Source organism: Pelobates fuscus, chromosome 5, assembly GCF_036172605.1.
Source record: "Pelobates fuscus isolate aPelFus1 chromosome 5, aPelFus1.pri, whole genome shotgun sequence".
NCBI lineage: Eukaryota > Metazoa > Chordata > Amphibia > Anura > Pelobatidae > Pelobates > Pelobates fuscus.
The window spans coordinates 101,124,818-101,152,662 of NC_086321.1; the positions used below are offsets into that span (position 1 = coordinate 101,124,818).

The window sequence follows — 27,845 nt, forward strand, 5'->3', positions numbered from 1 at the left end:
CACTATGGAGCAATAGGTCCTTTATTAGGACAGGAACTAGCTCTCTCAGTGTGAGCTGGATAGTTCCTATCCCTTTACAGGACCTGACCACTAGGGGCAAAAAGGTCCTTCTACTGGATAGCAACTAGACTCAACCGAATGCGAACAGCACCAATAGTCGCACTGCAATGACGCCCAAATCTTCAGAGCTCTAAACGCCTTAATTCTGGAGTTCTTTTGAATCGTGCAATTATGGTTCAATAAGCACTGAGCTTCTTTAGTGTTTAGAACTCTAAAAGACAGAGCAAGGAATGGCCGCTCTAGGCTGCATGACGTCCCAGCAGCTCGCGGATTGGCTAGGGCCGGCGCTGGTCATGTGATCTCCGTGACGTGTCCAGGGAAGTGTCCACTGCAGGTGCTATACTGTGTGAGACCGAAGCGCGCAGACCCCCGGAGGCCGGCATAGTAACAGAGCTCGGACCCGCTGCAAGCTCAGTGAGCGTCGCCGTGTTGGGTCACCAGCTGCGGTCTGGCGGCGTCACCATGATCAAAGCCATACTGATCTTCAATAACCATGGCAAGCCCCGGCTCTGCAAGTTCTACCAGCACTACGTGAGTGACGTCACCATGCACCTTATAGACAGCCCAGCTATCAGTCAGCATCCTATGATACCCAGTATACAGCAACTGGAGTGCCAGAGGTTATCCTGTGATACCCAGTATATAGCAACTGGAGTGCCAGAGGTTATCCTGTGATACCCAGTATATAGCAACTGGAGTGCCAGAGGTTATCCTGTGATACCCAGTATATAGCAACTGGAGTGCCAGAGGTTATCCTGTGATACCCAGTATATAGCAACTGGAGTGCCAGAGGTTATCCTGTGATACCCAGTATATAGCAACTGGAGTGCCAGAGGTTATCCTGTGATACCCAATATACAGTGACTGGAAAGCTAGAGGTTATTCTGGGATACCCAGTACACAGCAGCTGGAGTGTTTGAGGTTGTTCTGGGATGCTCAGGGCACAGTGGCTTTAGTGCCAGAGGTTATCCTGGCATACCTTGTATCTTTGGTGCCCAGTTCATAGCAACTAGAGTACCACTGGCTACACTGTGATGCCTAATATGCAGCAACTGAAGTGCCAGAGGTTTTTCTGTGATACCGTTTACATAGCAGCTAGTAATCCAGAGGTTATCCTGTGATAGCAAATACACAGAAGCGATGCCAGAGGTTGCCATCTCTATATTATGCTAAAGTGACTGGCTAAAATACAGTCACCTGTAAAGTAAAATGAGATTATATTGTGTATATCATAGTAAAATAAAACTCTTTACATTTAAGTAGGGTTCATCTCGTACTGTGCATGTACAGGTATTGTTATTTTATAATCCATTTTCACATGTTCGGTTGAAGCAGTTGGAAATATAGATGTTTATTGTTAGTGGTTCTGTTGATACCAGAGCAAAATGATTCAATCAGGCAACCTACACACATCCAACATTGTGCTAACTTTTTGAAATTGGCAGTAATAAATGTGCATTAACAATTTGTACATTTGTAAGGTTTTCAAAAAAAATCTTGAAGACCATTTTGTTTTCTTCAGCGTTTGTTACTACATTAGCAAAATAGAACATGTATCCGAGCATTTTATACACTGTGCAAGAATCCAACATAGCCCAAAGATATTCATTTTGTTTGCTTCATTCACAAAGTTGTTTTGGGTTCCATGAGCAGTAGTATTATTTCTTCAGTTAAGCTGCATTGACCTAAAATCCAGACTCATTCATTAGAAATGTGTGAAAATCAGTGGTTGAGAATTGAATTTGTACCAAATAATTTCACATTACAGTATATTATTGAGAGTTTTAAGAGTGGAATCATGTGTTAAAGATAATGGTTTCTCCCTGTCTGCTGTTTATCACATGACTGTAATGTGAATCATTAAGTAGGACTCTGTAAGTTCTTTCATGGGCTGAATATGGTTTCTTTCATTTTTCTTCAATTTGTTTTATTTTGAGCTGTAATGACGAGCCACTGTAGGCACTATCATACCTCCCAAGTGTCCGTATTTAGGAGGGACAGTCCCCATTTCCCTCAAATCCCTCTGTCCCCTCTTTTCTATCCTAATGTACCTAATTTCTAGTAGCTCTGTATAGTTGGTGTGTCTGAGTGTATGACAGAGCTCAACATCAATAATACTTGCATTAATGAGTCTTTAAAAACTCCTATAAACATGTTTAGAATCAGTTTGTGTAAATAAGATACTCTATTCTTGTTCTAAATAACATTTTAGTTCCAGAATTATTAGTCGTAACCTACCTAAAGCTTCTCTAAACAGCTCACCCCTGGCTACAACTCTAATATTAAAGTGTCCTTCTTTATCCATTTGACATGTTGTGAGGTAGTCACCATACCCACTTCAACTGACTGAAGTAGTTAAGGTGCCTGCAGTCTATGGGGGCCAGATCCTGCATCACTGCTAAATAGTTTACTCACAGTTTAGTAGAGATGCTCAGTCCCAGGCTCCAATTATGATGCTGAAGGTGGAGCTACGCTGGCCACTTTGTCCATACCAATGTATACCAAGGATTGGGTCGGTGGATGTCCGAGAGTACTTAGTTGACACTCTCAACCTATCACTGCTTGCTACCCTTGGTACGACCTGAAGTAGAGCATAGCTCCGCCTACAATGGAGGTAGCAGAGCTGTAATTGAGAGTGAGTAAAAGTGTTTAGTATGGCTATGATCTTCTAATGATGTATTCCTTACTGCTTGTAAAATTTGCCACTGTTGGATAAAAATATCATAAGCTGTTTTTTTTTTTTTTTTTTTTAGTAGTTCCGTCGCAAACAGTGCACTTAAGTTCAAGAACATCATTTTACTATATCTTTATGGAGTCTATGACCAATACAGAAGATCCCAGTAAACATAATTGCTTGAATACTGTGTGATAACTGTGTGACCGTTATAACTGACCTTTTTGATCAAACCATAAAAGTATGAGCTAAATATTAAAGGAACACTATAGGGTCATGAACACAAACGTGTATTCCTAACCCTATAGTGTTACAATTAGCATAAAGCCCCGCTGGCCCCCCCTTGCCATCCGAAATATAAATATAGTAAAATCTTGCCTTTATTCCCATCTGCTGGTGCTGGCTCTGCCCCTGATCTGCCTCCTTGGCCAACATCATCAGTAGTGGTGATCTCAGCCAATCATAATGCTTTCTTATAGAAAAACATTGGATTGGCTGAGCTTGTCAAGGAGGCAGATCAGAGGCAGAGCCAGCACAGCCATGGTCAGTCTGCATCTCTATGATGAAAGTTCAATGTCTCCATGCAGTGGCCCCAGGAAGCACCTCTAGTAGCTATCCGAGGAGCGGCCAGTGAAGGTATCCCTAGGTTACAATGTAAACACTGCATTTTCTTCTAAAAGTTTTTGCGATGTTGTACATTTGCAACCAGGCCTCTTTTTACACTTTTGTGGTGTTTGTGTTTAGCTGTAATTTTCCGCTCTCTCATTTACTGTTCCTATACAAATTATATATTGTTTTTTTCAGGACAAAAAAGGCTTTCTTTACATACCATTATTTATATAATCTCATGTAATTCAATTTAAAAAAGAAAAAAAAATGACTTTTTTTTTAAAAATACATGTTTTTTGACTTTTACTTGAAAAATCTTTTACTCATCTACAAAAGTGAATAAAAAAAAAACTGCTAAATAGATTCAAATTTTGTCCTGAGTTTTAAAATACCCAGTGATTACATGCTTTTTTGATTATTTTTTTTTTGCAAGTTATAGGGCTATAGGTACAAGTAGGATATTGCGGTTTCAAGACATAACTTTTTTTCAAATTTATCAATAGTGAAATTGTAACACTATTATCTGTCAAAAGTCTCTGAATAACACTCCACATGTACATATTTTTTTTAAAGTAGACAACCCAGGGTATTCAATATAGGGTATGTCCAGTCTTTTTTAGTAGTCACCTAGTCGCAAACACTGGCCAAAGTTAGCGTTCATATTTGTTTGTGTGTGAAAAAAGTAAAAAACTAAATTGAATGCTAATTTTGGCCAGTGTTTGTGACCAAGTGGTTACTAAAAAAGACTGGACATACCCCATTTGCAATACCTTGGGTTGTCTTCTTTTGCAAATGGTATGCCATCATGGGGGTAATTCTCATTCCCGGGCTACCATACGCTCTCAAAGGCAACGTAACCAACCTGGCCATTTTCAATGTAAAAATATTTGACCCATATATTTGACCCTGTAACTTTCAAAAACGCTATAAAATCTGTACATGGGGGGTACTGTTATACTCGGGAGACTTTGCTGAACACAAATATTAGTGTTTCAAAACAGGAAAACTTATCACAACAATTATATCATCATTAAAAGTGCTGTTTGTGTGTGGAAAAATGCGAAATAAAGTCACTTTCACTGACAATATCATCGCTGTGATAGGTTTTACTGTTTTGAATCACTAATATTTGTGTTCAGTGAAGTCTCCCGAGTAAAACGGTACCCACATGTACAGGTTTTAGGGTGTCATAGAAAGTTACAGGGTAAAATACAGTGCTTGCAAATTAAATTCTCTGGAATTTCGGCGTGGGTTGGCAGGCAGGTCCCTCAAATTGCAATTAATAAAATTACTTAATTATGTAAAAATATGACATAAATACACACGTAGAATTTAAATATATATGCATATTTATATATTTGAAGTCTACGTGCATATTTATATAATTATTTATGTAATTTTGTATATATAAAAATATGTATATTTCATATTTTTATTTATTTATATATGCATAGATATATATACAATTTCATTCTAAGTGTATTTTGATATAAATATATATATTTTAATATCAAAATACAGTTAGAATAAAGTTTCATATAGATATGTAATTTCTTTTGAATTTTTATTATGTAACATTTTTTTATTTAATTTACTTATTATTTGTATTTTATAATAATATATATATACAATATATATATTTATTATATATATATATATGTGTGTGTGTGTAATTTAATTATAAATGTATGTACATATTAATATAAAAATACACTTAGCATGACTATATATATATATATATATATATATATATATATATATATATATATATATATATACACACACACACACATATAATTATTTTTTTATTAACATTAACAGTTATTTTTAATTTTTATTTTACACTTGCAGGAAGACTGCCTGCAGGCAGATACTTGGACACCTATTGTGACCATATGACCGCTCTGTTGAGCGATCACATGGCCCCAGGGGTCCTAATCCGCCGCGGGGAGACTGTCTGGGCTGTAGGCAGTCTCCCCACACCTGGAGCACCGCCGATCGCCGCCAGGGGAACAACGGCGATCGGGTAAGTGCATAAGACCGTTATGACGGTTCCAGGACCGTCATTGGTCGGTAATGCAAAAATGCCAATGACGGTCCTGAACCGTCCTCTGTCGCCAAGTGGTTAATGCAAAAAGTCTTCATTGAATGATTATACTCACCAGAACAAATTCAATAAGCTGTAGTTGTTCTAGTGACTTTAGTGTCCCTTTAATCACCAAGTGCACTGGAACCAACACACTGTTGTCAGATCGAAGATACTCCATCTTGGTCTTCTTTTTGTTCTTTTGTCAATGTTGTTTATATATGCATATTTTCTCCTTACTTGCAGAGTGAAGATACACAACAACAAATCATCAGAGAAACATTCCATTTAGTGTCCAAAAGAGATGAAAATGTTTGCAATTTCTTAGAAGGCGGCTTGTAAGTATTTAACTTCAAAGATATAAAGAGATTATAATCCTAAAAGTGACCACTTGAAGCTAGTATATGTCACTTGACTACCCAAATACAAAAGTACTTTGTAGCTCTAAATGGTTAATCTTTTAGAACTAATACTCTCAGTAGCAGTAGAGCATGACTATCAGTAGAGCATCTGCTCAGGTTACTTGCTTCTAGTCTCATAGTCTATATGCTTGTGAGGTTTAGATGCAATCTGCTTGAGGAGTGCTTTGTCTGATGTGTTGTATTTTTTAACATAAAAACCAAAACACATTGAAATAATGTGGTAAAATTTGTCAGAAAATTCATAGGCACACTTATTGTTGATCTGTCAATGACAATATTCGTTAATACCTTGTCAATAAATGGTATGTTATAAGATTATGTAATATTTACAGCCTTTATTAAAGCTTTACTGTCATGGCCGAATCCAGTTACAAAAGGGGGGGGACGGGGGGACCTATTGTCCTCCGGCCCGCACCCATGAGCTGTGGGTGGGGGCCCTAAATTACAATAAGGGGGGGACATATTGTCCTACCCCCCCCCCTCCCCTGCTCATAGGTGGGGGGAGTACAATAGGTCCCTCCCCCTTATTGTAATTTAGGACGGGTGGGGAGGACAATAGGTGTGTGTGTCGTCCCCCCCCCCCTTATTGTAATATAGGGGCCCAATGGGGGCCCCATGTCCCCTGTTTACTTGAATAGCCCCCTCGCTGGGCACGGGTGGGGGCTTGTTGGGGGGACACTGTTACCCCCAGGCTAGTTAAAAGATGCCCCACCATGGGCCCATTTATTTGGGGGGGTGGGGGGGTTATTTATTTTAATTTTGTTTTTACAACCGTGAGCAGCCACTGGCTGGTCACTGTTTACTAGACATGCCCCTACTCGCGATATAGCAAGTAGGGGCTGTATTTACTAATACTAAGTAATTTTTACTTAGTATTAGTAAATTTGGCTGAAAGACCAATTTAGGTCTTTCAGCATTTTGGTAGCTCCCTAATACCGTGGGAATTAGGGAGTTATCTACTAAGCGGCTGCAAGATGCAGCCGCAGCAATGAATAGGATCGGAGTTTCATTCATTCGAATTAAATTCCGATACGAACAAAGTCCCGAATTGCGTCCTAACACGAATGGAGAAACTGTTCTCATTCTGTTAGGACGCAATTCGGTAGTTTTGCCGGCGTTCTGTCTAAGTGACAGGACGTTCGGCAATACTGACAGGAAGCATTGCGAGTACATGGAGGAAAGCGAAGGATTGTGGGAAAATTTCTCTGACCACCAGAAATGAAGCACACTTTGCTCCTCCGCTGGTCAGGCGTAGGAAACCTCCATAAGACAAGTAGTCCCTACTTTGTCTTATGTTATAAAGAAAACTAGAGCAGACAGGAAGAAATGAAGAACAGATCCTGACAGAGGGAGAGAAGAGGAATCGATTAAAGAAAGGTAAGTTCGGCATGACAGTGCCGCTTTAAGCAAGTAATGAGCAATACTAGCTCTTCAGCATTGTATGATATACTCTCGACACTTATTATAATGTAGATAATGATAACCTAGTACACTGGGGCACCAACATATAGGGATTTGTAATCCATACTCCACTTATCCCAAGTATTCGTGCACCCCCTTTTCTCTACCCACAAGTTTTTCCTTTTGTTTTTATTGGTTTTATTTTCACGTTTCAGATTTGTAATGTGTGGTTTTTTTTTTTTTTTGATTTTTTTTTTTTGGTTATACTGTGTACCTTGTATATACAATTGTATACAGTGTATTTTTGTACGATCCAAAACTTAAAATTAAGTAATAATAATAAAGTACAGCAACGAGACAGAAGAGATAAAATGCATCTAGGATAGGTAATTGTCAGTATTTGCTGCTTCATTATTCTCTGTTATAATTGCTTTACAGATGTTCAGCTAATATGTTACATAGTCCTTTTACATAAAAAACTTTAACATTAACACAAAAAAATGCTTTATTGTGAGTATCCATCATTTGCAGCAAATTCCCAGATCCTGGTGCTTTTCTTGTGATCTCTCCATCAATGTACAAGTACCTGTACAGTTTTTAAATAGACACATGCTGTTCAATAATCTGAATAAAGAGTCTGAAATATTTAGTCTTTTTACTTGTGTATTTCAGATTTTGAATCTACAATTTATATTTCTCTAAATAAAGGAACACTGTAGGGACTGTAACTGTGTTATCTCATTTGAAGTGGTTATAGTGTCTGGAGGTGCCTGGCACTGTCCTTCAATGTTAAACTATTTTTAATGCTATCATCCTAAACAAGACTTCACTGCAGCCCATACCTTCTATGCTGTTTGAGCTAATCAGGAAGCATTAGTTTGAGCAGCAATGGGCGGCTGAGAGTGTCTGCTGAACGCTTTCAGCCAGTCACAGTGCCCATTGCTGGTATGAATTGGTATGGCTAGAATGAAGTGTGTAATCTCTGCCTCCAGTAGGGCCAGGGACCCTTATTTAGTGTTAAACTGCTTGAAAATGGTTTCACACTGAATGGAGGGCCAAGGCCAGTCTTTGATGGTCCAATTATTTTGTGAAAATGACGCATATATGCTCTTTGATTTAAAACCACGGAACACTGATGTTCAAAGTAAATTGAAATCATTTTCACATGTTCCGTCGTGAATCTTTCCATGTATCTACCAAGCTTACTTTTTAAGGCTCTAAATATATATATATATATATATATATATATATATAGCAAAACATATAACCGAAAAAAAGTTTTTTTTTTTTTTAATGGTAAAGTTACTTTGCCAACCCTGTACTTTATTGGGAAGGTAGAGTTTTACTGATATCTCATGATGCATCAAACAATCGTATGATAAATATACTAATGTATTCTTCTGTTTCATAGGCTAATAGGGGGCTCTGACAACAAGCTCATATATCGTCATTATGCAACATTATATTTTGTGTTTTGTGTGGATTCGTCAGAGAGTGAGCTTGGCATTTTAGATCTGATACAAGTAAGTCTCACATTTATTTTCATGGTATTCTGTTTTAATATTTTAAGGGTAAAGGTATTCTACAAGTATATATCCTTTATTTGTTTTATCGCAATTTCTGTCTTGCTAGCATAAATATACACAATTAGATTTTTTTAATTTCTTTTTATATATTTTATGGGAAAGTAGAGCTTTGCATTGGTATTCTATATAGCACTTTTAGTATTGGCAAACATGTTTACTGTTTTGTGTGCAACAATTAATGGCATAGATTTTAATATATTTTTGATAAACTTTTTAAATTATTTCATATTTTTGGATAAACTGTTTAAATAACTAATATTTGAAAAAAATATTTAAATATTTTAACTTTTTTTTTATATATAGACTTTTTTTTCTTTTATATGCAATACATAGTGTCATATTTTTAATTTTTTTTTTTTTTTGTTATCCTTTTGTATCACAACCAATTTGAAAGTTTATAAGCAAACATTGTCCAAAAAGGACATTTATATAAATGGACTCAAATTTAATTACCGTATATACTCGAGTATAAGCCGAGTTTTTCAGCACATTTTTTGTGCTGAAAAACCCCAACTCGGCTTATACTCGAGTCAGTCTGTATTATGGCAATTTGCATTGCCATAATACAGACTGGGGCTGTGGGGGCTGCAGAGAGATGTTACTTACCTTTCCTGCAGCTCCTGTCAGCTCTCTCCTCCTCCGCCGGTCCGTTCAGCTCTTCTGTCAGCTCACAGTGTAAATCTCGCGAGAGCCGCGGCTCTCGCGAGATTTACACTGGGAGCTGACCGAGGTGCTGAACGGACCAGCGGAGGAGGAGAGAGCTGACAGGAGCTGCAGGACAGGTAAGTAACATCTCTCTGCAGCCCCCACAGCCCCCTCCTACACAGTGCCCATCCACTGGACCACCAGGGAAGGAGAGCCCCCCTCCCTGGCCAGCTAGCAAGCAGGGAGGGGGGACGAAAAAATGTATTTATAGCAATAATAATAAAAATAAAAATAATAATAAAATAATAATAATAATAATAATAAAATAAAAATAATAATAAAATAAAAAAATAATAATAAAAAAATGTAATGAAGCAAAAAAAATATTAAAATAATAATTAAAAAATAAAAATGCCCACCCCCCACCAAGGCTCTGCATCACACTCTGCATTACACACACACTGCATTCATACACACACACACACTGCATTCATACACACACACACACTGCATTCATACACACACACACACTGCATTCATACACACACACTGCATTCATACACACACACTGCATTCATACACACACACTGCATTCATACACACACACTGCACTCATACACACAGCATTCATATACACACACACTGCATTCATACACACACACTGCATTCATACACACACACTGCATTCATACACACACTGCATTCATACACACACTGCATTCATACACACACTGCATTCATACACACACTGCATTCATACACACACTGCACTCATACACACACTGCACTCATACACACACTGCATTCATACACACACACACACTGCACTCATACACACACACACACTGCACTCATACACACAGCATTCTCATACATACACACACACTGCATTCATACACACACTGCATTCATACACACACTCTGCACTCATACACACACTCTGCACTCATACACACACACTGCACTCATACACACACTGCACTCATACACACACACTGCACTCATACACACACACTGCACTCATACACACACACTGCACTCATACACACACACTGCACTCATACACACACACTGCACTCATACACACACACTGCACTCATACACACACACTGCACTCATACACACACACTGCACTCATACACACACACTGCACTCATACACACACACTGCACTCATACACACACACTGCACTCATACACACACACTGCACTCATACACACACACTGCACTCATACACACACACTGCACTCATATACACACTGCATTCACATACACACACACTGCATTCACATACACACACACTGCATTCATATACACACACTGCACTCTCATACACACACACTGCATTCTCATACACACACACACTGCATTCTCATACACACACTGCATTCATTATATACACACACTGTAAATAAATATTCAATTAATATAATTTTTTTAAGGATCTAATTTTATTTAGAAATTTACCAGCAGCTGCTGCATTTCCCACCCTAGTCTTATACTCGAGTCAATAAGTTTTCCTAGTTTTTTGGGGTAAAATTAGGGGCCTCGGCTTATATTCGGGTCGGCTTATACTCGAGTATATACGGTAGATGGGGTATAAGTTTCAAAGTGCTTGCTTTAAGGGAGATATTTTCTACTCATTTAAAAGAAGCACATGTTGTGTAAATGCCATTCACAAACCTGTAACTGATCCTCACTATCCTGTTACTTCAGTCGGAGCTGTTGAAATATTCATAGAATACGGAAGGCTACCGTGAAATATTCATGTAGTGCTGACCTAGATACTTTTATTTTATCATTGCAGAGTTTCACTTCCTCAATATTAGTGTTACCTAGAATCTAACTAAACTTTAGCAGTAGGTTATGCAATTTTACTTCTTAGATTGTCTATAGATTTTTTTATTTTAACCCATAGGGTGTACTCACAGTGCATGCATTCGGACAGCACAACTGAGTTATATGCCAGGTGTGCCTGATTTGTCCAGGGCTTTTTAACTTGCCTCCACTGTTCTGTTCACCCTAGTAAGTGCTGGAGTAGCATTTTTGGGAGGCAAGGATCAAGGAACTGTCAAAGTGACAGTTCCTCTTTACTAAAGAGTACATTATCTCTAGAATCATTAAAACGAATGTATGCGGAAGATTAAATTATTGTTCGTTTACCTTTATTTTACTATTACTCCATAGCTTAGGGCAATAGCTAAACAAAATAGAAGCATATCTAGCCATGTTCAGGCAAAAATAGAAGGGTGGTGATAGACCATGCTTATGTTATCATAGAATAGCTATGTTTTCATTGAAACGCTACTTTATCTTATTTGGTAATCACCACTTTAAAGGCTGGCGGTGTTTGCTTGCTTTTATAACTTTGTGGATTGGCTGAGCCACTGCCTGGTAAAGACTGGTAATTTGCTGGAAATGCAGGGTCTTCATAGTAAAGTATCCTATTTTTATTTTTTTTAAAAGCACTCTAAGCACCATAACTACTACAGCATATACTTCATTGTCTGAGGTTTGTCAACTGACACACTCGGCATATTAATGCAGTTCAATAAAGAACAGATTTAATAACATATATTGTGGCAGTAGAATTATTCACCATAGCAATATCTTTAACCCCTTAAGGACACATGACATGTGTGACACGTCATGATTCCCTTTTATTCCAGAAGTTTGGTCCTTAAGGGGTTAAAGAGGGGTGTGACGAAACTGAACCTCATCTCGGGTTCTTGGAGAGCCCTGCTGGCCCACCTCTTGCCTCAGGACTATGGGCCCTGCAATGTACCTTGCTCTGTTCATGTGAGTTATGTACTTTTGTACTCCAGACATAGAGACCGACCGTTAGCCCTGATTCCCTGATACTGTTTTGGGCATAGGAACATGTGCACGCTCGGTCAAAAATAAGACTTCCAGGGAATTCCTGAACTAATCTGGGTGATTTTTAGATATGTTGGTCACCCAGATCAGGGCTATCGGGGGATGTAATGTTTGTGTGGGTTTTGTGCGTTTTAACGTATTTTGGGGGGTTTGTAAAAATTTGGGGGGGGTTTCTGTGCTTGGAGATAATTGGATTAGATTAGTACAGTTCCTGATTCAATTATCTCCCAGGCACAGGGGTGGGATTATCTGATTTTGTATGGGAGTGTCCTGGACCTGAGAGCAAATGAGATTGTGTATTTATTTTTACTGTTGTTTACTCTCAGGTCCAGGGGGTGAGTGCCCCTTGCATGAGGACTGTCATAAAAGGACAGTTGTGGCTACCATTAAAGTGAGATTTGTTTTACCCTTCATGAAGTCTAGGCTCACGTTTGGGGGATTGGAGAGCTATATTCACACTCTGGGGATTTCTATAATCACTATACTCCCTTGGATTACAACACTTGTTCTTATAAGAGCAGCCTGCTACGTTCTCTGAATTAGGAGAGGTCTACCCACTGGAAGCTGGATCCTGGTCTTGGGTCCAGGGTGGGTGGAGGAGAGCGAGACCCCAACCAAGCTGCGGCGGTTTGTGGAGTTTACGGTGGTTATGGTGTTCTAGTGCAGTGCTTATGGTGCTAGGAAGCAGCAATTGACGCAGGTACCCGGTTGGGGGGCCAAGCGGTCCTCCACAAGGGGCCAGACCACTGTTGCTTAGGGAACCCAGATAAGCATCCAACCATTTGAAAACGGTTTGACTCTTAAAAGTGGGACAGCACAGAGAAACTCCTGCATAATGACCACAACAGCATGTTGTAGTGGTTATTGTGCTTAGAAATCTACTTTTTTATTTTTATAATGAGTTAAATTGTGGGTCATCTCTACCCTTTTAGAACTACTTGCAGTTCTGAAATTTGATTTTTATAATTTTTAGAACATGAATTTTTATTTATTTATTTATTTATTTATTATTGCCATTTATATAGCGCCAACAGATTCCGTAGCGCTTTACAATATTATGAGAGGGGGATTTAACTATAAATAGGACAATTACAAATAAACTTACAGGAACAATAGGTTGAAGAGGACCCTGCTCAAACGAGCTTACATTCTATAGGAGGTGGGGTGTAAAACACATTAGGACAGGAATTTACAATCAAATAAGGTGGGCTGCCCTTTAGGAGAGGGAAAGAGACAGGTATGTGAGGTAAGGGTTAGTCTTGGAGGCCATAAGCTTTCCTAAAGAGATGGGTTTTAAGGCACTTCTTAAAAGATGCAAGACTAGGGGAGAGTCTGATGGCGGTAGGCAGGCTATTCCATAGGAAGGGAGCCGCCCGTGAGAAGTCCTGCAAGCGCGAGTTGGCCGTACGAGTGCGGACAACGGACAGGAGGTGGTCACGGGCAGAACGGAGAGACCGAGAAGGGACATACCTATGGATCTGTGAGGAGATATAAGAGGGGCTAGAGTTGTTCAGTGCTTTATAGGTGTGAGTTAGTACCTTGAATTGACTCCTATAGCATACAGGAAGCCAATGTAAGGACTGGCAGAGGGGTGAGGTGTGAGAGAAACGACTAGAGAGGAAAATCAATCTAGCAGCAGCATTCATTACGGACTGTAAGGGTGCAGTACGGCTATTGGGGAGACCAATCAGGAGAGGGTTACAATAATCCATGCGGGAAATTACTAGAGCATGGACAAGCTCCTTGGTAGTATCTGGTGCAAGAAAGGGGCGGATGCGGGCTATGTTTTTAAGATGGAATCTACAGGATTTGGCAACATGCTGGATGTGAGGCTCAAAGGTGAGACCAGAGTCAAGTATGACGCCAAGACAGCGTGCTTGCAAGGATGGACTGATGTTGGTACCACAAACTTGGAGGGAGAGCGAAAGAGGAGGATCAGTATTAGGAGGAGGAAAGACAAGGAGCTCAGTTTTTGAGAGATTGAGTTTCAGAAAGCGGGAGGACATCCAGTCAGAGATGGAAGAAAGGCAAGCAGTGACACGTTGCAGGACGGCAGGGGAGAGGTCCGGGGAGGAGAGATATAGTTGGGTGTCATCAGCGTACAGGTGGTAGTGAAATCCAAAAGAGGTAATAAGTTTGCCAAGAGAGGCAGTATAAAGAGAAAATAGAAGGGGACCAAGGACGGAGCCTTGGGGAACTCCAACTGAGACAGGGCAAGGGGAGGAGGTATCATTAGAAAAGGAGACACTGAATGAGCGTTGGGAGAGATAAGAGGAAAACCATGAGAGGACAGAGTCACAGAGACCAAGCGATTGAAGAGTTTGAAGAAGGAGAGCATGATCAACGGTGTCAAAGGCCGTTGAGAGGTCAAGAAGAATTAGTATGGAGTAGTGGCCTTTGGATTTAGCTGCGATTAGGTCGTTAGTAACTTTGATAAGGGCAGTCTCTGTAGAGTGGAGAGGGCGGAAGCCAGATTGAAGAGGGTCAAGGAGGAAATTTTTAATTTATGTATATCCATAACAATCTTGTAGGGCTTTTCTCTTGCCTGCCTTATTATGCGCATCAAGTGTCTTTAATTTTAATATTAGAAGTATATAATTTTTACATTAGATTTATTGCATTTTATTGAAATTTCTTGACCCAATTTTTATATGCTGAGGTTGGAATTTGTAAATGTTGTTTTGCTAAGGACACTTCCATGCTGTGAACAGTAGATGGCACCATACCGCCTCTGCAGAAAATAATCCCTGTAATTTGTCATTAGCAAAACACATCAAACCCATGTTTTTCTTTTTTCTGTGATGGAAAAGCAGGATTTTTGTTGTTGTCAGTCATTACTTATTTGATCTACTGCGTTGATGACATGTACCTTAAGGAATATCTAACACTTCTCAAAAATGTTCTTTATTTCTACTATAATATAGTATAAAAGGGCTTCACAAATGTGTTTAGAATCTAGGAGCCAATTTTTTTTTTAATTTTTTATTTTATTTAAGTTTAAATTTCAACGAGAAAAATGCAGTTCTTAAGGGACACTAAAGACACCAGAACCAGCTTAATGTGGTCTGGTGTCTAAATCCTGTACTTGCAGACCTTTCAATGTAAACACTGCCTTTTCAGAGAAAGGCAGTGTTCATTACTGCCTAGTAATAGTAACTCAGATAGTCACTAGAGAGTCCTTGGTCAATGCTGCATAGAATGCAGCACCTACGTTCAGCGTCTCCACGCTCTGTATGGAGGGTCTAAATGTTCCCCACAGAGTTGCATTGATTCAGTGCATCTCTATGAGGAGATGCTGATTGGCACATTGTTTTGATGCGCATGCGCAATATCCACCCTTAGCTGAGATCATAAAGACTGACCCTTTCAGCCATGGAGGCAGGACCAACCATGGCGAAACTGGCACTGAGGGGGGAAAAAGGTGAGTAAAACCACCTTTCTCGTGCGATTTGGAAGGGGGCAGGTACCTGAACAGACCCACACACCCTGACAGAGACTGCACTCACACAGAGACACACACAAACACATTTTCTCCCTCATAAACTGCGATTTTTATTTTAATTAAAATCTACCCAGCCTTCATACGTTTGGGAGATTTGAGTAGAGCTTTCCCTGGGGTCCAGTGGGCTCTCTCTACCTGTGTGCGAGGGAGCAGTAATCTACCTGCAGCTATGGGAAAGCATTGCGATTGACTGAGATCATCACTTTCGATTATGTCAGCCAAGGAGTTAGATCAGGGGCTGAGCAGCACCAGCAGACTGGAATAATGGTACAATTTTACTATATTTAGGTGGGTCAGGAGCTAGATGGTGTTTTTACATTCTAGGGAGATAAATACATGTTTGTGGTCCTTTAAGGAGAAATATTTTTACACAGCCTTTTGAAATTCTGAGCATTCAATTAATATACTTTAGAAGCATTAGGCAATTGCTTTGTTAGTATATTAAGATATGAATAATGTTATTCTTGCTTGTGCAATATGAGAATGCTGTTCTGTTCTCTTTGTGTTTTCTACGAGATTAATGATGATATTGTCCCAAGTGAGAAGATTCTTACAAGAACAGGGTGTTGTCCATTCTGAAAATAAATCTTTGAAAGAGAGAGAAAAATAAAACTGAATGTTATCTTTTTTTTGCTTAAAACTGCCCAAAATGTAATAAGCATGCATTCTTACAACTGCCAAACACTACTAGAACCATGCCCCTTGATATATGGAAACCCATTATACACTTCAAATCATGGGATTTTTTAACATGTGTTTTTAAAGGGTTATATCGGAGTTATTTGAACTATTTGTAATTCTGTCTGACTGCTATTAGCATGTTTTAAATAATTTGTGTGCACATACTTGTAAACATTGTGAATTGGGACTAGGTAGGGCTCATATTGTACTAGCTATTCCCATTGTGATGTCTCGGAGTTCAACAAGAGTTTGTATGTCGAAAACTATTGCTGCACTCTTCCTATTCGTATGGTGCATCCACAGTGAATGCCTTTGGGGAGGGTATTTACATATGCTCAATAATTATTTTTTTTGACAGGGTTTCTTTTTTTTTTTAAATGGAATATTTAGCCATGTAATATTGAGCTGCGGGTTTTGGTGCCACACGGTGTAATGTAAAAATAGTTTAGCATTATTATTACCATACCACCTAGAAATATTACCTCTAGGAGCGATTTGACAAAAATCAGAGCTCTCTTAGGCACCCAAAGACATCCACATCAGCTGCTTAAATATTGTCCAGGCTCAATGGAATTAATATTGATAATATAGATGTATTAATTCCATGGTATCTCTGCAGGAGGAGGGCATTGTCTGAGTGTGATTAGATATGATTTTTGTATTTTTATTTTTTTTTGGTTTTGTCAGACTGCTTCTAAATGGTTTGACAACCTTGGGGCAGCTCCCAGAGACGGAGACTTTTGGCAACATACTAAGCTGCAGTGGTATTGGAACTTGGAGTACCCCTTTACATATTTATATTTAAATTTTTCGAATTTTAGCTGTAAAGAGTTTGCCTTAAAATCAACAGTATCTGACAATTTAATATTTTAGCTGGTAACACTATTGTACAGAAAATGTATTGACAAATACATAAAATAAAGTGTAGATAGGTAAAATGCATTGCTTGGTGAGTCTGTGTGCACATCCCTACCATAAGTATCTTATTCTGTACTGAGGTGACAGGTCTTATCCACATAAACCTCTGTCCAAAGGGGGTTTATGGGACACGTTGCTTATCAATTCAAGTATACCACACATCATCCGTACTTGATGATCAGTGTCCCGGGCAAGATAATAGACACAGTATGGCCTGCTATCCGTTTATTCCCAGCTCTATTTACTGTTTTGTAACCAGGGCTGTGTTTTTACTATCGATACTCGCAGTCCGGAGCTCTGCTTTCTCCAAGGGAAGTGAGCCTTCAAATTGTGCATGCATACACAGTTTATGGTGCATTACTTATTTACTTGATAAGTGTGATTTAAGTCTAATTTTAACAAACCTGCTCTTTTTAAATTCAGCTAGTAGATTATTTTCCCCTGCCAATTACAAATAAACAGTTTGTAAATAAACTCAGTATTCCTTTGGTCACTTTTCTAGCACTCCTAAAGGTTATTGTACCGTATGTTGTTTGTTGATGTGGTTGTTTTTTTTTCTTTTCTTTTTTTCGCTACAGGACGCTGTTCCTTTTTGTGTTACATATTTATTTTTCACATAACCTGTTTGCTATTTTCACAGGTCTTTGTGGAAACCTTGGACAAGTGCTTTGAAAATGTCTGTGAACTGGATTTAATTTTCCACGTAGACAAGGTACAGTAATTACATAACCTGGGGGGAAAAAAGCATTCGTGTTCAGCCTTTTTCACATCTGCTTCCACTGTTGATGCAAAAGAAGGCAACAAATCTAGTCTGACGTTCTTTCCAATTTTGCGACACACTAGGAAAATATCCTTTTCATCCCCAGAATGGTAGTCAGATCTTTCCTTGGATCAAGAAGCTTTAACACACATTAAATATATCTCTGAATATTGTGCTTTTGCAAGTATTCAGTTGCTATTTAAAAACCTGTACAGGCACTGATCAAGCCATCTCTTCTTGTTCTTACTGTAAAGAACTCTTTCCTTTGTCTTAGACTAAATCTCCTTCTTTCCAGTCTAAATGTGTGACCTTGTGTCCTGTGTATAGTACTGTTTATAAAGATGTTTCCAGACGGTTTATGCGCCCTGAAAATATTTGTATAATGTTATCATATCAACTGTGGTTTTTCTAAACTAAACACATTTAGATTTATTAGCTTCCTCCCCCCTAAAATCTTTGTTTCTTTTAATTTTCTAGCTCCCCTCTGCACTTTTTCTAGTGACTTAAAGGGGCACTATAGTCACCTGAACAACTTTAGCTTAATGAAGCAGTGTTGGTGTATAGAACATGCCCCTGCAGCCTCACTGCTCAATTATCTGCCATTTAGGAGTTAAATCCCTTTGTTTATGAGCCCTAGTCACACCTCCCTGCATGTGACTTGCACAGCCTTCCATAAACACTTCCTGTAAAGAGAGCCCTATTTAGGCTTTCTTTATTGCAAGTTCTGTTTAATTAAGATTTTCTTATCCCCTGCTATGTTAATAGCTTGCTAGACCATGCAAGAGCCTCCTGTATGTGTAAGTTCAATTTAGAGATTGAGATACATTTATTTAAGGTAAATTGAAAGTGAAACCAGTTTTTTTTTCATGCAGGCTCTGTCAATCATAGCCAGGGGAGGTGTGGCTAGGGCTGCATAAACAGAAACAAAGTGATTTAACTCCTAAATGACAGTGAATTGAGCAGTGAAATTGCAGGGGAATGATCTATACACTAAAACTGCTTTATTTAGCTAAAGTAATTTAGCTGACTATAGTGTTCCTTTAACCCCTTAAGGACCAAACTTCTGGAATAAAAGGGAATCATGACATGTCACACATGTCATGTGTCCTTAAGGGGTTAAAGGACCACTATAGGCACCCAGACCACTTCAGCTTAGTGAAGTGGTCTGGGTGCCTGGTCCAGCTAGGGTTAACCCTTTTTTCTATAAACATAGCAGTTTCAGAGAAATGAGACACTAGAGGGCTTCCGCGCTTCTCACTGTGAAAATCACAGTGAGAAGACGCCAACGTCCATAGGAAAGCATTGTGAATGCTTTCCTATGAGACTGGCTGAATGCGCGCGCGGCTCTGGCTGCGCATGCGCATTCAGCCGAAGAGGAGGAGAGCTCCCCGCCCGGCGCTGGAGAAAGAGGTAAGTTTAACCCCTTCCTCTCCATCCAGCCCGGCGGGTGGGGGCACCCTCAGGGCACTATAGTGCCAGGAAAACGAGTGTTTTCCTGGCACTATAGTGGTCCTTTAACATCTTTCCAGAACAGGTGCTCAAATTTGTGTGACATATTTAAGGTGTGGTCTTACCATTGATTTATATATATATATTTTTTTATATATATATATATATATATTGAAAATGAATGCCCTTTTTTATACATGACACTATCTTAATCTCTTAAAATCCCTCTGCAGCAACATAATATCCTGCTCACCATGTATTCCCTCGCCTAGTTTTCTATCAACTGCAAACACTGACACATGACTTTCATTAAAATATTAAATCCTCTGCTTCCCCTCAATTGACTGCTGAATGAAAAGGATTTTCAATAAGGGACAAGGTAATAAATCTCAAAAAGGTGTCTGTGTACACTTTTGTCCAGCTGGAAAATGTACCATTAATGACAACTCTCTGTACTATTAACTTTAAGCCAGTGTTCTGCCGAAGAACATGAGTTTTTGAGTCTATTGTGTGGAACCGTATCGAACACCTTTGCAAAATCCAAGTAGATCACATCTACTGCAAACTTGCATCTGTTTTAATGTGCTATCAGCAGGGGTGTATTAGCCGCGAGGCAAACAAGGCATTTGCCTTGGGCGGCATTTTCCAGAGGGCGGCAAAAAAAGCCGCCCCCCATATGCCCAAGGCAAATGTCTTGTTAGCCTTGCGGCTAACAGACATGCTGGGCAGCTTCTGGGCGGTCGGGCGGCGCTGCTGGGCGGGCGGCGAGGGAGCACTCCCCCTGAGCTGTCTGCTCAGCTCCCTCGCGCGCCGCAGAGTGAGGCTGGGAGCCGGAATATGACGTCATATTCCGGCTCCGCCTCCCAGCCTCACTGTGCGGCGCGCGAGGGAGCTGAGCAGACAGCTCAGGGGGAGTGCTCCCTCGCCGCCCGCCCAGCAGCGCCGCCCGACCGCCCAGCAGCCACTGGACCACCAGGGAGAAAGATGACCCCCCCCAGCATTCCCAAAGGTAAGGAGGCTGGGGGGGTTAAAGTAAAAAAAAAAAAAAAAGAAAAGTGTTAATGTGAGTGTGAGTGTGTGCCTAGGGCAGCACAAAACCAGGATACACCACTGGCTATCAGGATTTCTGCTTTGTAGAGATGGTCGATGTGGATCTGTTTATTAGATATATTTACCTTAAAATGTTCTTCCTACGTGCCACCAAACTGCTTCAGCTTCTTGCAGCTCCCGTCAAAGCCACCTGCCAGGAGCCATCTGTACTCTTTGTGCTGGAGAGTACAAAATAGTCTATGGAGAATCCATATCACAGTATCTTAGATAATTTTGCATATGTGCTGTAAAGAACCATGCGCATTTATTGCATATCCCTTAACATAATGCCTGTTCCTGTAAGCCATTGCATTTGGCGGCTGATGGGAAATGGTAGCAGAAACCCTTCCTTTTTTACCACAAACTGTGACGTGAGTTAAAATAGTACTTGTTTTGTCTCATGTATATATATTTTTGTAACTGTTTTAACAGTGTGACAAAATGTATTCTACAGATGTCACATGGCACAAGAGGCAGAGCCTCTACCCTCCAGCTGGGACCAAAAAGATATTGTGATACAGATTGTCATGCTAAGATATCTGCCTAGACGATCTAGATAGCGCTTTGTTGTCAGGATGGACATGCACAAAGGGGGAAAATAACTAAAATTAATAATATAGTTGTATATTGTGTGCTGAGTATTTAAAAACCCTGGTTCCTGTAAAATAAAGTTGGTGCTGTTGTTTAAACCAAGAAGAAGCTTGTTTGTCTCTTCCTTGAGGTCTCACAGGTATATTGCAATTTATTGTCCTCTACAGAGTAGTTACTCATAGAGTATTAAAAAGTAAAGTGCACTGTGTCTTTAAGACTTTAAATAAATACCCTATACCCAAAGTGCCAGCGTGCACTGTGCTAAAACACCCTAATATGTGTATTATTGTGAAAAAAATATGAATATAATAAAACCACAATAATGATGTAAACGCGTTACTCTATTTTACTCACTGAAGAGTATCCTACTCTGCTTGTCTCAAGGTTCCAATATGATATCTCAGAAAAGAGAAAAAGGACAAGCACATAGGGCAATATGTTATGTAAAAAGGAATAGGTAAAATACACAAACACTCACAAATGTAGAGCAGTAAAGTCTGCTCTGAACTGTGATGGCATCTTTTGCAATTATGGAGACTTGAAGCTGTGGTGAAGGCAAACAATGCTTTATTCACAATCTGGATAAAAACAGGCAGATAAGTCCCCTTTCATGTCCTCTTTCCTCTCCACCAATTTGTGTCTTAACCAGTACTTAGGTTGAGTGCCAGTTTTCTATCATTCTGCTATACCAGTCAGATTTCTATACCCTCGTCACTTCCGGGGAGGGGAATCAGCTGGATCCTGTGCTGCACATGCGTGCTAGCACTCCTGCTACTCACACCGGATTCAGTGGGCTGGATTCGTACCACACTTCTTCTGGGACGTGGGGCTTATGGCCGTCAAGCGTAATGACCTAATGATGTCAGAGACTGACGCGTTTCGCCAATGCACTCGGCTTCATCAGATCGGCCCTTCGATCAGTCTCAATTTAAATCTCAATGGTGGACGTGGCTGCCTAAAAAATCCGCAAATAACACCATGTAATTGGCTAAAATGGAAAACCTTATTTTCATAAGCATATGCAAGCACCCAAATCTTAATGCATACTAAAAGGGAATATTCACTAAAATATTAGGTCCTGTATGAAAAAAGAGTAATAAAAATATCCACAATGCTAATAAAAGCTTCTATGTATAGATAATTCTCATAAAAACATATTGAAATGCAGCATATTGGTAATAGCTCCACAAACAAATAAAAATAAAACCGCATACCATTTTTTTTTTATTATTTTATTATTTTTTTTTTTTTGTATGTTTGTTGAGCTATTTCCAATATGCAGCATTTTGATGTGTGTTTATAAGAATTCTTTATAATTAGAAGCGTTTTTTTTAGCATTGTGGATATTTTTAAAACACTGTTTTTTTCATATAGAACTTTTAACATTTTAGTGAATATTCCCTTTTAGTATGTATTAAGATTTGGGTGCTTACATATGCTTATGAAAATAAGGTTTTCTATTTTAGCCAATTACATAGCGTTATTTGCTGACTTTTTGGGCAGTCACGCCCACCACTGAGATTTAAGCTGAGACTGTGGTCGAAGTTAGGGCGGATCTGATGAAGCCTAGTGCATCGGCGAAACGCGTCATCACGATCTGACATTACGCTCAACGGCGGTAAGCCCCGCCTCACAGAAGTGTGGGACGAATCCGGCCCTCTGAGTCCTGTGAAGCCAGCAGTCGACCCAAGGACTGGTTAAGACACAAATCGGAGGAGACAATAGTACAAGAAAGGGTCCTTACCTGCCTGGAAGCTGTTTTTATCCAGATTGTAAATAAAGCATTGTTTGCCTTCACCGCAGCTTCAAGTCTCCATACTTGCAAAAGATGCCATCACAGTTCAGAGCAGACTTTACTGCTCTACATTTGCGAGTGTTTGTGTATTTTACCTATTCCTTTTTACATAACATTGCCCTATGTGCTTGTGCTTTTTCTCTTTTCTGAGATATCATATTGGAACCTTGAGACAAGCAGAGTAGGATACTCCTCGGCGAGTAAAATAGAGTAAGACGTTTACATCACTATTGTGGTTTTATTATATTCATAATACACATATTAGTGTGTTTTAGAACAGTGCACACTGGCACTTTGGGTATAAGCATACTGTTACACCAATTGTTTTATGTAAAGTTACACTTTAACTATAAGGTATTTATTTAACCCCTTAAGGACCAAACTTCTGGAATAAAAGAGAATCATGACATGTCACACATGTCATGTGTCCTTAAGGGGTTAAAGTCTTAAAATCAAAGCGCGGGGGTGGGGTGGGGCCGGACCGCCAAGCTGGATGGCCGCAAGACAGACCAGCTCCGGCAACTTATCTAAATTTAAGCCCTGCAACCATGATTCCCTAAGGATGTACTAACTAGCAGCGGCGGCCCTCAATGGGCTGGGGGCACTGGGTCCGAGGAGAGGCTGGCTCCTTGAGCTGCAGTCCCTTGGAGGATAGGCATTCATTATCCCAGCAGAGGCCTACTCCGGCGGTGAGTGGGACAGACGGGCGCTGCCCCGCTATCCCGCCTAACTGTGCCCACACAGGTACCTAGGCCCGAGAGGAACTACCCTCCCTGTGCCGGGGGAGTGATCCCGGCCCTCACCCCGGGGCCCCGACCGCTATAAAGCGCCAGTGCCGGTGAAGAGGGACTGCAAACTGTCTCCCCGCACCACTTGTAACCTGCGCTGCTCACAGACATCGCCGGACTTAACACCTGCAACAACCAGCCTAGCACACAAATTACAGTGCCCCCAGCATGAAGCTCACCTTATGACACTCACCATAAGACACTGGCGGAGGAGACAGAGACACAGCCAAGCGACACCACACAAACCAGCCTCCCACGCTAGATGCCGCAAATCACTCTGACTGCCACACAGCATCTCCCGACTAAAGCTGCAGGAACCGAGATATACAGACGGGCTGCGGGGAGCAAAGCTCACAGGGGACATCTGCCATTCAGGGACTGATGTGGACACTCTGATAAAGCGCACCACTGATTTGAAACAGCATAATATTTTTGAACCCAAGGATTCAAGACAGAGCGCAGTCAAGAGGAACCCTGGTTCATGGACCGGAAAACCTTGAGACTCACTGTGGCTGAACTCTCTGCTGTGACCCACCTGTGGCATTGGGTGCCATTCAGATACCATGACTCCTGCTAACACGGGGCAAGACCATCACCAGCAATGTAATGACTTTTGTTATCCTCAGTCTATACATTACTTTTTCCCTAACGTTTTTAGGACCCTGTGGTGTTGATAGTTTATCTACTTTCCTAATACTTGGCAAGCGACTATCTTAACTAATTAACTTAATCTCCTGATGGCCTGACATGTCTCCTAGCACTGTTTTAATTTCTTTTGTTGTTATATGACAAGCATTTAACTTCTCGAGTTCACTTGTTTTCTAGTGCTACATGTTAGGCTGGCAGGTCCAGGTACACAGATCCTAGCCTATAATTTGACACACTCCTGTACCTCACTTGTGATGTATACTAAGCATAGACAGCTAGCATCTCATATTCAATGTGCCCACCAGTTAAATATGCCTGCCTAGCCTGTTCATTAACGTTGAATCCCCGTGCAGTCTGTGCCATTGCTAATCTAGACGCATGTAACCACACTACAACTACACTAGCAAAGTTACTCTAGCAATGTTAAACGTGAATCACCCACGTTTTCGCTGTTTAACCAATCTTGTTATACCTATATAAAAATGTGCAATTTCTCATGCCACTGTCAAACCTAAATACACCTTCAAACACGCTGTTGTGGCGTATGTTGATAACATGTAACTAACTGCACAACAAAAACAAAGAATTAAAAAAAAAAAATCACAGCGCACCTTTTTGGTTAATGTTGATACATGTGATTGGAGCTTTTTTTCACATTATATAGTGCTGCTTTTTTTTCAAATATTTGTATTTATTTGTAATATCATATTTTTAGTGCTATACTGTAATTTATTTATTTCTGTACACTCATAGAGTATTACCAGAGGACTAGATGCAATATTACTTAATATAGTGATCAGCTGTGAAAGTTAACGCACTTACCCACGAACGATATTAGGCCTGAACTGTTGCGCCTTCAGTTACAGAGATGCCAGGGTTGTATCGTTACAAACTGTTAAAGCCATGTGATTAAACACTTTTGGTTTGTCTGGACTGAGTTACAATTCAAATGCAATTATCAAGTTTACATTTAGAAATTGACTTTAATGAACTTGTATTCAGAACTGAAAATAAAAATAGTTTTTTTCCTTAGAATCTAATTTTAAAGGTAAAGCCAATCATTCATATTTTCTGCAGGGCCATTTTTTTTTCTTTTCATCTAACTGCCAAACAGCTAGTTGCAATGCTTCTCGGTTTTTGTATTTTGTCCCATATTTCGCTCTTTGGTTATTGGTTTACAAATGGTCCATTTTAAAGAGACACTACAGGCACCCAAACCTGCAACATGTAGATTCAGTTACACTTCATTATTCATTTGTTTTGATATTAATAATACAGCTGCACGGGGGGCAAGGCCTGACTGCAGTGCAGGGAAGACGTGAACCACGAGAGCTCCTGCAACAAGAGCACTTAAAATCTACTTTCACGCTCCACAAAGCGACTAATCGGGTCACAACGGCCACTAATCGAAAGGGGACGTTCAGCAGCATGGAGTGATACCCCACAAACGGCACCACAAGCTACCCTCACCGATCAGGCAATCGAGGCCTACTCATGTGGCGAGCGCGGGGGGGACGGCCGCTCTCCTACCGCCGCGATTAGCGACCTCGATGGCTAAAGGCCCTTGTCCCCCCCCTATGGACCGGCGTGGGTCATCCCAGTCCAGATTCCACAGGGCTACAGAACCCCGCAAGCCTCCAGGACTGCAGGTGGCACGCACCCAGAGGCCAAGATGGCGGCTGCCGACCGAGCTTCTACACCCCCACACATTCAACCTTTATCGGCGCAGCCAGCAAGCGAGCTCACCCAAGAGGACCGCATAGCGGCAGCCTTTGATCTTTTCTGGACGCGGTGGCAGACCATACTGGCACAGGACCAAGCAGCCACCTGACTGCCCGCCACCTCTCCTGCAAGTATACCTGCGCTGAAACACATGGCAATGCCACCGACCACCACAAAGCGGCAGAAGGCAATAAGAGCTCTACCCAGATTTGAAATTCGCAGACCGAGCACCCGACACCGCAAACCTGGGTCCCGACTGGTTCGGAGAGCCACTAAACGCGGCCCGCCACTTTACATACTAAAATGGCGCACTTAAGGGGCCTATTCCCGGCCTACAACAGGCGAGGCCAAGAAAGTCCGGTCAACGTCTTACACACGTGCAGCAATGCACAGACGCAAACAGCATTCCGAGGGACTGTGCCTCTGCATCAAGAAGGCACACAAAGACCCACACTCACCAAACAGCACGGGGTGCGGAAAAGCTGTCACACCACCAAGTATACCTCCACACCACCCAAGGCGCACACGCAGAACCGGGAGGCAGCAGCGGAGTCCCTCTAACCTTCATGACCTACGACACCGAGGCCCCATGGTACTCTCCGGTATGTGCCCGACGAGTGCCGAATACAGGAGTCGGCTGACTTTCATTTACTCTCACCGCCACACTGAGGCATGGACTGCTGCCACACCACCACGTCCATGCAGTTATGGAGGACTGTGTCCCATAATGTTACTAAGCCTTCTACCCCTGAGCTAGACGAAATTTAGCACAAACACTCAGAAATATGCTGTTTATATATTTGTCATGTTTTGCTTCTTATTGAATACGCAGTATCTCTCCTACTAACTAACTGTTAAACGCTTAGCAGGTACAAATGCTTTAGCCAAGTGTCGTTACTAGCATGTTAAACCTGTACTATGTTGTTGCTACTAACCTAGTTCTTGCATGACCTAATCCTGTTTGAATTACATACCTGCATCTAAAATTGAAGCTCCGACTTAACAATAATTGTACATGATAACATAATCACACACCGGTCGTTGGCCCAGTGAAATATAAATGCAGGCTTTTAGAAAATTCACACAGCCCTAGCCTTGAACACAGCCGTCACTATATGCATTTTGAGCATAGCCACCTTCTTACATAATACTACTGATGCATAATTTAAGCTTGATTACCTTTGGTTGAGGGTATGTCCCCCTTATTGTCTTGAAACATGCCTACACAAACACCATAAGCCTCTGTGTGTACAACTGTCAAAAAAACATTAGACCTAGCATGTCTACTACCTTTATGTTATATTATATAAAAAAAAAAAAAAGTGCTGTTTACATGCCACACTGTGCGATGCAATGAATACGCCTGCAGATGCTCTTGTGGCACTGCTAATCTGTTGTTACCTCTAGCACAAATAAAATAAAGATTTAAAAAAAAAAAAAAATTATAATCATACAGCTGCACATGACCTTACTTACAGCTGTATTATCCTGCGGGTGATACAGCTAAGGTTTATGAGAGTTCAGCTGTGTGCTTTCTGCAAT

At 40.6% G+C, this 27,845-nt stretch overlaps 1 protein-coding gene across 2 annotated transcripts in view; it reads left to right on the forward strand.

Moving 5' to 3' along the window:
- The first annotated feature begins 298 nt into the window (after window positions 1–298).
- The window catches only part of AP3S1 (adaptor related protein complex 3 subunit sigma 1), a 54,326-nt gene continuing 26,779 nt past the window's right edge, over window positions 299–27,845 (forward strand). Inside the window, exons 1-4 of one of the 2 annotated variants that reach the window (XM_063454108.1) lie at window positions 299–591; window positions 5,676–5,767; window positions 8,664–8,775; window positions 18,102–18,173. In XM_063454108.1, the coding sequence (XP_063310178.1) occupies window positions 523–591; window positions 5,676–5,767; window positions 8,664–8,775; window positions 18,102–18,173 (345 nt within the window). In that variant the 5' untranslated portion in view covers window positions 299–522. The remainder of the gene's footprint in view (window positions 592–5,675; window positions 5,768–8,663; window positions 8,776–18,101; window positions 18,174–27,845) is intronic. The other variant, XM_063454107.1, reaches the window with a different exon arrangement.